Genomic DNA, 10018 nt, shown 5'->3' on the forward strand with positions numbered 1-10018 from the left:
TCCCCCGGCCTCAGCATCCCCCTGGATCCTCTCGCTTTCCCGGCCCCGCTAAACTCGTTAGCGGCGGGTGAACGAACGTCAGCCGGGCGGGAGCGCAGCGCCAAATGCGATTATTCCCCGTCTCGCTCCATCCTCTCACCCCGGGCTCCATTTATCCGAGGGAGGCGGAACTGGCTCTTATCTCGGCCGAGAAATCTCGCTCCGGACCTGATTGATGGCTGCCTGCGAGGGATTCCAGCGGCATTGCACAATTACGGAGCGTTTAGAGCAGGAGGGGTCAGCGCTGGGGTACAGCTCAGGGACTGCACAGGGACCACCGGGGCTCTCCTCTCTCAGGGGGGGATGGAGGTGGAAGAGTGCCTGGCCCCAAAAAGGGGCAGGTGCTGGCTGGGGACACCCTGGTAAGGTCCCTGTGCCTAAAGGGTGGCACAGGGGACAGGCAGGACAGGCTCAAGGTCAGGCAGGAGGGTGGGAACAGCCTGGAGGATCCCAGGGATCACCATGGTCATGGTGTGGGGACAAGCAGTGGCACTGGGGACAGGGGTACCCCAGAGGGAACAGAGAACCACAGCAGAGCCAGAATCACATTCCAGCAAACCAAACCCACCCCAGAGCCAACACTGAGCCTCAGCCCCCCTAAAGGAAGGTCATGATGATCCAAGCAGCTCCTGGAGCAGCTCAGGGATGTTTACTGGGAAAAGCAGGAGCAGGCAGCAGCTCTTCCTGCGTGTGCTGAACTTTACAGAGTGCAGCCGTGACCAGGCATAGGAACAGCCTGGGAAGAGCCACGGGATGTGGAGCAGCTGCTTGCAGGGTTTTATTAAAACAAAAGTGAAGACCCAGCACCCGCCTCGCCTGGGCTCAGCTCTTCCACCAGGGAACTGCTGCCAAAGGAAGCTCAAACAGCAGGAAATGAGTTGGAATGAGGCAGAGCCCTGGTCTCAGCCTGCTCCAGGGTGGATCACAGCCCTGGATCCAAAGCCAAGGGTGACCCTTGAGTGATGGCCACAGAGGCAGAGGGGAGGAGCAGCAAGCTGAGCACCCCATCCATGTGAACGAGGTGCTGTCCTCCCCCTCGCTGATTTAACAGCTTTCCTTTAAATCAACATGAAAGGGGGGAAATCCCAAATCTAAATTTGGATTAGCAGGGCTGAGCTATGGGGAATCACCCCAGGAGACGCTGCAGGCCTGAGAAGTCACCAAGCCTTAGGGAGGAGATTGTCCTGGAAGACATTAAAGTGATATTGTACCTGATTAAAGTGGGATTGTCCGAGATTAAAGTGAGATTGTTCCAGATTAAAGTGCCTCAGCTCACTGAAGTCCCACAATGGACCCACATGGGAACGAGGGCATCATCCCACAGGCACAGCTGGTGGGTGAGAACCTGAGCAGGGAGAATGTGCCTGAAAAAACCTCTGGCTGTGTTCACCTTGGGCAGAGTGCAAGGAGACGCCTCTGTCTGCATTCAGCTGGCAAAGCTCATTAACAGAGGTGGCCTTTCAGTGCCCTTTTCAAACGGGGAAATTCAGGCCCCCTTCCCTGCCTAAGAGAAAAGGTGAATTAAGAGATGAAATGCCGGATGAGGAGGAACACCAGCCCGCCCAGCCCGGCCACAGCCGTGCCCACGGCCAGCCGTGCCCAGAGGAAATCCAGGGAATCCTCGAGGCGGGTGTGCAGCTGCAGGACCTGCCGGCGAGTGCTCTCCCAGTCCCCGGAGTTGTCGATGACGTGCGTGGCCCACCTGCGCTTCTCCTCCAGGGGCAGCTGCGAGCTGATCCGAGCTTCGGCCTCGGCCACGCCCAGCCCGCTCCTCTTCCTCAGCCGCGCCAGCTGAGTCGGGGGGTCACTGCAGGGCGGAGCACGGGGATGAGCTGGGGCTGGGAGGCAGGGAAAGGGGGATCTGCCCTCCTCGGGAAAAAGTGGGAATGAGAGAGGTGCCACCTAATCACTTCTGACACAGTCAGCCTGCACTTGGAGCAGCAGAGGCACGGCTGCCTGGGCTGTTCTCAGCATTGACACAATGCCCCAGATGCTGCCCTGGTAGAGCATGGGCTGTGGAAGGCCCAAAGGCAGTGAATTCAGTGAACTCCCCTCTATGATGGTGCCAGGGAAGCTCAGGAAGGCCCTCATGCACTACAAAGGGAGATATCACTTCTCCCAATTGCACCAGGGCTGAGGCTGAACCTCCAGAGTGGATGATGGTCCCCTCTGAGAGAGGTGACATTGTCCCTGTCCCCGTGGCTCCTGGAGCACTCACCAATAAACCAGCACTGTGTATTTCATCAGCCTGGTCAGCCCACGGGTCTCAAAGAGCAGAGGGATGTCGAGGATCACGTAGCGGTAACCTGTGGAAATAGAAACATTTTCCAAAAAAAGGGAACAGAGTTAACCCCCATTCCCAAATCCCTCATGCTGCACACACACCATGGCCAGGAAAAGCAAAGCAAGCAGGAGATGTTCAGCTCCATGATCACAGCCAAGCAGAGCACAGCCTGCTGGCCCTCCTCCCTCTCACAGGGAGGAAATGGTTTCATTCCAAGTTTCCAGAGGGGAAAAAAAATAAAAAATCAACCTTAACCTGGCTGCTCCAGAGCAAAGGTGAAACTGCAGAAATATAATGAGGAGCTGAAACGAGGAGCTGAAATGAGAGCAGCAGTGCCTGGCTGGCAGCAGCAGCAGCTGTGTGCTGTGCTGGCTTCTCCTGGGAAGCAGTGCCCACAGCAGGATCTGCTCTCCTCTCCTTCTCTTGTCCAAGACTTCACCAGGCTGCAGCTATCTGAGCCAGCATTTCCCTGCTCAGCTTCCTCCCTTTATGAGAAGCTTTGGTTAAACAGCTCCATTTTTCCAAGGGGAGCAAGGAAATCTCCACAGACCTCGTGCAGCTGTGACACTGAAATGTGAGGGGAGCCTCCAGGCACAGCCCAGGGGCTGAACTCTCACCAAAACTGGCTGAGTTTGGGTTAAAACCTCTGACAGCACAGGGAGCAGAGCTTCTCACAGGCAATCACTGTTCCCCTGGTCCTCTCCATGCCTCTGCCCTTGGGGAGGTGGGAGATGCCCTGCTCAGTCTGGGGGAGAGGGTGAGGGGAGGACAAAGCTCTAAGTCAGAGTTTCACTTCTCTGTGTGTCCCCCAGTCATGGGGACATCTCAGGCTGGTGTCCCCTCTTTATAACCCCCCTAAAACCGAGCTGCTCACAGCAAGTGAAGTCTTGACAAAGACATCATCATCCAAGGAGCTTCTCACAGTCAATCACTGCCCCTCTGGTCCTCTGCATGCCTCTGCCCTTGGCCAGTGTTTGGGGAGGTGAAAGATGCCCTGCTCAGTCTGGGGGAGAGGGTGAGGAGAGGGGAAAGTTTTAAGTCAGGATTTCACTTCCCTGTGTGTCCCCCTGTAATGGGGACATCTCAGGTTTTGTTGGTGTCCCCTCTTTATAATCCCTCTAAAACCAAGCTGCCCACAGCAAATCTTGACAAAGACATCATCATCCAAGGAGCTTCTCACAGTCAATCACTGCCCCCCTGGTCCTCTCCATGCCTCTGCCCTTGGGGAGGTGGGAGATGCTCTGCTCAGTCTGGGGGGGAGGACAAAGCTCTAAGTCAGGACTTCACTTCCCTGTGTATCCCCCAGTCATGGGGACATGTCAGGCTGGTGTCCCTTCTTTATAACCCCTCTAAAACCGAGCTGCCCACAGCAAGTAAAGTCTTGAAAAGACATCATCATCCAAGGAGCCACCATTCCACCGGCACCTCCGCCCTGAGAGGCTCCTCATGCCCTCTGATTCGATCGATCAGAGCTTTCCTTACACAGCCATCCTCAGAGACAACATCCAGCTATCCCAAATCATTAAATCCTGACTAATGAGGACAAAGCAGCCTGCTGAAGCCACACAGAGCTCTAGCCAAGGGCCAGGACAGCATCCGCCTCCTCAGCCCGCAGCCCCGAGTTCAAGACTCCATCTCTGGCTCCTGGCATTCCTGCCTGTTGCTTCCTTTGTGCTTCCTCCTCCTCCTCACCCCGCAGCAGAGCTCAGCCCCGTGGTGCCCCAGCCTGTTCAGCTCTCTCAGGGCTCTGATAAGCAGCACCAATCCAGACTGACTCTATTAAGGCATCCTTCTGTCTACACAGGGACCTCTGCAACAGCTGCTGATCTTATCTGGCATTTCCCCAGCCCAGCCTGACAGCTGCATTTGTTCCTTTTATCAGGGGGAACGTGGCACTTTGGAAGCCACAGCTGTCAGCCCATCCCTCACCTTATCAACACTCAGAGGGCTCCAGAGCTTGCAGTGAAGCTGGAACAGGCAGGGGGCAGGGAGGGATGTGTGGCCATTTCAGGATTGTGGCATTATCCAGTGGGGAATCTCAGCAAAGCTGCTCCCAGGCCCTACAGATACACCTGAAACCACAGGGGAAAGCGGTGAAGGGCAGCAGTGAAAGGCAGGAGTGAATCAGGAATGAATCCTCCAAACACTGACACCAAAGATCACTGCAGGCAGAGCACAAAGGCTGTCACTCAACGTCCCTTCCCTCCCTCTGTCATCCCTGTCCCTCTCCCCACATTCAAACCAAAGGCAGAGGGAGCAGGGATGGCTCCTGCCCAAGCAGGACAAGGCTGACACCAAAGGCTGTCACTCAATGTCCCTCTCCTCACATTCAAGGGAGCAGGGATGGCTCCTGATTGGGCAGGAGCCTGGACAAAGCCTCTTACCAAGCACAAAATACTTCAGGATCTGCTTCAGCATCTCCTTCAGGATCTCAGGGTGGGTGATGGAGTTCAGCAGCCGCCGTTTCTCTGGCTGGGAGAAGATGATGCTTCCGAGAGCCTCGCGGTTTATCTCGCCGTTCTCCAGGAGGATCTCGGTGCCAAAGTGCTGCAGGATCTGCTGATGGGCCTTGGAGTGGGGCTGCACCACTGAGAACATCAAACAGCTGGGAGTGAGAGCCAGTTTTACAGCTTTACACTTGGTGTTTGCATCAGCAATCACCCTCAGATGGGCTCTGCTCATTCACCACAGAGCTGATGCTCGCCCTGGCAGCACATCTGTCCTGGCACCACATCTGCAGCTGCTGCCAGCCCAAGGTCCCTAATCCCTTTCAGACATGAATTCAGCGCCACAACCCTCGTGGCACTCTGTGCAGCTGCTCAGGGTGACCATTCAGCAGGGAGGACACGGTGATGGCCACAAGCCAAGGCTGGGGGAGCAGCTGGGCTGAGCCAATTCCCACCAGGATGGAGCAGGGAGATCCTAAAGGAACCAGGACCAGCTGGAAACTTCAGCACTCTGTGGATACTCACATGGCTCTGGATGCTGCTGAGGTGGTTTGTTTTTATTATCTTTCACATCAGTCACTAAATTCTTCAGGAAAATGAACAGAAAAAGCTCAATCCCCAACCAGCCCTTGCAGGGGCTCTGATGTTACAGGAGTGTACAACTTTAAAGCCACCACAAAAAAAAAAAATCCCCAACAAAAGGGATGAAGCAATAAAACCATAATTAAGCTCCAGCTGAGGGTAACCACAGCGAAGACAGACCACAGATAATCATCTCTCCCAAATCCAGGAACATTGCCACAGGTTGGAACCTCAGGCCAAGCTCATAAAAGTCTTTAAGAGCAATTTTTTTTTCTCCTGTGGAAGGCAGTTCCAGGATGGGTGAAATCCATATAGTAAACAAACACATATAAAAAAGGAATTGGTGCAAAATAAAGTGATTGGCAGAAAACTTTCACAGAGTATCTGTAGTGTTTTCCTACTGTCTCTGAGGGCTTTTAGCACCTCCAGCAAATTTCTCCTGCACCTCCAGGGGAATTACTGTGCAATAAAATGTTAAAGCATCACAGCTTTGAGTGGCTACACAGTAAGTTCTTCACCAAACAGAAAAGCTCAGGCATTTCCAAATGACACCATTGCACCATTGCTCAGCAGCAGACCCCAAACCTGCTGCATGCAGAAATTCAGAAACCCAGACTGGTTTGGGGAGAAACCTCACCCAGGCCATGGCAGGGACACCTTCCACTATCCCAGCTTGCTCCAAGCCCCATCCAGCCTGAGCTTGGACACTTCCAGGGATTCAGGGGCAGCCAGAGCTGCTCTAGGCACCCTCTGCTCTCCTCATTACCCTGGTGGGGTGAAGGGATTAACATCTCCCAGGTAATCAGGGAAAACAAGTTCTGCTCTGGTCCTACTGAGTCAACAGAGCTGGGATTTTGGGGTTTTTCTCCAGCCCAAGCAGCACAAGCCCTTTTTTTTTGTTGTTGTTTGGGTTTTTGGTTTGTTTTGTTTTGGGTTTTTGGTTTGGTTTTTGTTGTTGTTTTGGGATTTTTTTGTTGTTTGGGTTTTTTTCTGAGCGCATTAATTTTGTGCTCTGATCTCTCAGTATCACCAAAAAAAACCAACATCCAGCACAGAGGAACATTCTCTTTCAGCCACCAACATACCTGAGTGACAGGATGGGTGTCCTGGGGCCCAGGGGATGTGTTGGACTCACCAAGGAATCCCACTTGACAGGAAACCACATTTCCTTTTGCTTTCAAACCTGGGAATCATCACACTCTAAGGGATGGAAACTCAGAGTACAACATCCCCACGGCGTTTATTAGGTCATGATCTTCTTTTTTTCCTTTATTAAAAATATATCCCCATTCCAATCCCCCCTCCTGGAGCAGCGGGGACTGGGAAGCAGGAGAGAAAAACCTTTTTGCGATGTACCCAGAGCACCCTCTGCCGTCAGCGATCCCGGTTGTCAGGGGAACCTCATGGAGAGGGAGGAGCGCTGGAAACTCACCCTGCCTGGCGATAACATCGGCATCGATCACGGCACAGCCCAGCTCCCGCAGCACGGCCACCACCGTGCTCTTCCCCGACGCGATGCCACCCGAGAGTCCCACCAGGAACATGGTGAAAAGCTGCAAAACACGCCAGGATATTGTCTGAATTCTGCTCATGCTGAGCACATCAAATATTTAGTCCCAAACAGGCAACGTTGTTCAAAGCTCGGTTTTTTTATTTTCTCAGGGTGTCACTGAGATATCAGCAGGATCTTGGCAGCCTCTGAGCAGGGTGCTCCACAGGCTGGAGGACAATTTTGGATTAAACAATGCTTTTCTGCATGTGGCATTTGAGCCAGCCCTAAGTTCCTCCTGGTTTAGCAATTCCTTCCCCTTTAGCATCTCAAATCATCAAACCACCCATCTACAGCAGTGTCACACACATATTTTATAAAAAATCCTTTCCTTAGGATTTTTTCCTCCTGAGAAGCTGAAAAGCCTCAGGAACAAAATGTAAACAATGGCTATCTGCTGCTGTGGAGTGCAACAAGTAAATCTGTGATTGGTTTCATAGAGTTGTTTCTAATTAATGGCCAATCACAGGCAGCTGGCTCAGACTCTCTGTCCAAGCCACAAGCCTTTGTTATCATTCTTTCCTTTTCTATTCTTAGCCAGCCTTCTGATGAAATCCTTTCTTCTATTCTTTTAGTATAGTTTTAATATAAAATACATCATAAAATAATAAATCAAGCCTTCTGAAACATGGAGTCAGATCCTCATCTCTCCCTCACCCTCAGTCCCATGTGAACACCATCACAAGCACCCTGAGCATGGAATTATGGAATTCTTTGGATTGGAAGAGATTTTAAACCAAATTCAACTCCACCTCCTGCTACAGACAGGGATTTCCACTATCCCTGGGTGCTCCAAGCCCTGTCCAACCTGGCCTGGAACATTTTTAGGGATGGGGCAGCCCCAGCTGCTCTGGGCACCCTGTGCCTCTTCACCCTCACAGGGAGGAATTCCTTCCCAATATCCCATTTCCCTTTGTCCAAAATCTCTCCTGGAGCCCCTTTAAGCCCTGGAAGGGGCTCTGAGCTCTCCCTGGATCCCTCTTTTCTCCAGGTGAGCTCTCCCAGCTGGATCCAGAGCAGGGGAGCTCCAGTCCTTGATGGATCTCCACGGCCTCCTCTGGATCTGCTCAGAGAAATCAGGAAATTTCTGGGCAGGTTTGTTGAGGGTGACACAGGAGTAATGAAAAAGGGCAGAATTCAGGAAATATCTGAGCCAGGGACACAGGAGCAGGGAAAAAGGGCAGAACTCAGATCTGAGCCAGGAGTGGGACACGAAAGCAATAAAAAAGGGCAGAATTCAGACAATTTTTTCCCTGTTCCTGTGTCCCAGTCGTGGCTCAGATATTGTCTGAGTTCTGCCCTATCTGAGCCAGGACTGGGATACAGGAAAGGTGGAAAAGGGCAGAATTCAGAAAACATCTGAGGCAGGGACACAGGAGAAGGAAAAAAGGGCAGAATTCAGATCTGAGCCAGGACTGGGACATAGGAACAGTAAAAAAAAGGGGGCAGAACTCAGACAAAATCTGAGCCAGGAGTGGGATCCAGGAGCAGGAAAAAATTGTCTGAATTCTGCCTTTTTCCCCTGCTCCTGGGTCCCAATCCTGGCTCAGATATTGTCTGAATTCTACCCTATCTGAGCCAGAACTGGGACACAAAAGCAATAAAAAAGGGCAGAATTCAGACAATTTTCCCCTGCCAGGTACAAACTGCCCAGGGTGCCCCTCCCAGGACAGCAGGTGGGCACAGAGGATGGCTGGGAACACAACAAAACAGAAAACAGCAACAAAAAAAGGACATTTCAGTCATAATTCAGCCCTCAAACAGGACCCAAATTCACATTTTATGGGGGAGGAAGGGGTGGGCAGGTGCTGTGGCAGAGCTGGAGCAGACACCAGGACAGCAGGTGGGAACATCTTCCCTTTCCCTTCTCTTTTCCTTCCCTTTTCCACACACCAGGACAGCAGATGGGAACATCTGTTCCCCTGCAGCAACAAGGAAAAACAGAGGGCCAAAATATGAACAGCAAAAACAGAGACTGTGGAGGTTTATCTACATCCCAAACAGGACCTGAACCCCACAGGGGTGTCCCAGGGGGTTTGGAGTGACAGAGGAGCTGGTTATTTATTATTTATTTGCCACCCCACCAGGATTTTATCCTCCCACTGCTGCAGCTTGTAGGAGGAGGAGCTGGATCAGTGCGCGCTCCTGCTTTGTAAAAATACATTTTGTAAAAATACCCTGAAAACTCTCCTGCCCTTGCAAACAGGGCTTTAACTGCAGTAATTCCAGAGTTCTGGGACTTGCTCCCAAAACCCTGCTATTTCTGTCCCTCCTCCACAGGAATCACTGCAGGGTAGAGCAGCCCTTGGAAGGGTTACCCTGGAAAGCAGGGCCAGGCAGGGATGTACAGATCTGTCCAAGGGCCTGCACAGATCTCACCCATCAATATTTAACGAGCTCTGCTTTGAACTGCACACGAGGGGAGAGGGCAGCTTGCTCCTGCAGATGTTACTGGCAGGAGCCAGAAGTAGTTTTCCCCAAAATACAGCATTTTGGGGGGATATATTTGGCCTGGTCCAACTAAACCAGACATGGGGAAAAACCAGAACATGACCCAAAGAGGAAAATTCGGTGAGCTGTTATGGGGAAATGCACCGAGAGCACTGAGAAAATGTTTTTCAAAGAATTAAGTGCCTAAAAAATCCCGTGTCTCAGTTCCTGGGGGGTTTGAGCACAGCACAAGCTGCCAGCCTTAACCCATCCACCAGGCAGGCACAGGCAGTGAGGATAAAGCCGGTGAAGCTCCAGCACCATCCTCACCCTGCTCTCCTCATCTCTGCTGGGGCTAAGAGGTGTTTGGCTGGAGGAGGCTGCAGCCAAAGGGAAGAATCATCGTTAATTGGCGGGGAAAGAGCCGCCACCAACACCGTGACCGACCCCGCGGGCACCGCCATGGCCGCCGCCCTCACACTCACCCTCCGCCCGGCTTCACCCACGCCGCAGTGTCCCGCGCTCCCATTGGCTGGCGGGAAGTGGGGGCGTCTCTCGCAGCCAATCAGCGCCGCCCTCATTAGACTCGACCCATCCCTCAAGCATCCCTCCCATCCCTCACGGGTGGAGACGCGGCTTCAGCGGGGAACGGGTCGCGGCTCTCCGTCCGCCGGGACATCCACGCGG

At 52.8% G+C, this 10018-nt stretch overlaps 1 protein-coding gene across 1 annotated transcript; it reads right to left on the minus strand.

The window, feature by feature from the left end:
- Positions 1 to 716: 716 nt before the first annotated feature.
- Positions 717 to 9928, minus strand: DCAKD (dephospho-CoA kinase domain containing). The gene is made up of 5 exons (XM_054281618.1): positions 9817 to 9928; positions 6785 to 6905; positions 4708 to 4911; positions 2258 to 2345; positions 717 to 1846 (listed from the first exon to the last, which is right to left on the minus strand). Exons 1-5 carry the CDS (start codon positions 9910 to 9912, stop codon positions 1561 to 1563), a joined length of 795 nt encoding a protein of 264 aa, XP_054137593.1. The 5' UTR covers positions 9913 to 9928; the 3' UTR covers positions 717 to 1560.
- Between the last annotated feature and the right edge of the window lie 90 nt (positions 9929 to 10018).

This window comes from Melozone crissalis, unplaced genomic scaffold (assembly GCF_028551555.1).
Source record: "Melozone crissalis strain CALT ecotype California unplaced genomic scaffold, PUWL_Pcris_2 ptg000032l_1, whole genome shotgun sequence".
Taxonomy (NCBI): domain Eukaryota; kingdom Metazoa; phylum Chordata; class Aves; order Passeriformes; family Passerellidae; genus Melozone; species Melozone crissalis.

Bases quoted from the DNA above. Each gene is read 5' to 3' on its own strand.
- DCAKD (XM_054281618.1), bottom strand. From the start codon at position 9,912: ATGAGGGCGGCGCTGATTGGCTGCGAGAGACGCCCCCACTTCCCGCCA. The intron at 6,906-9,816 runs GTGAGTGTGAGG...CGTGTTTTGCAG, and splicing joins TGGGTGAAGCCGGGCGGAGG to CTTTTCACCATGTTCCTGGT. The intron at 4,912-6,784 runs GTGAGTTTCCAG...TGATGTTCTCAG, and splicing joins CGATGTTATCGCCAGGCAGG to TGGTGCAGCCCCACTCCAAG.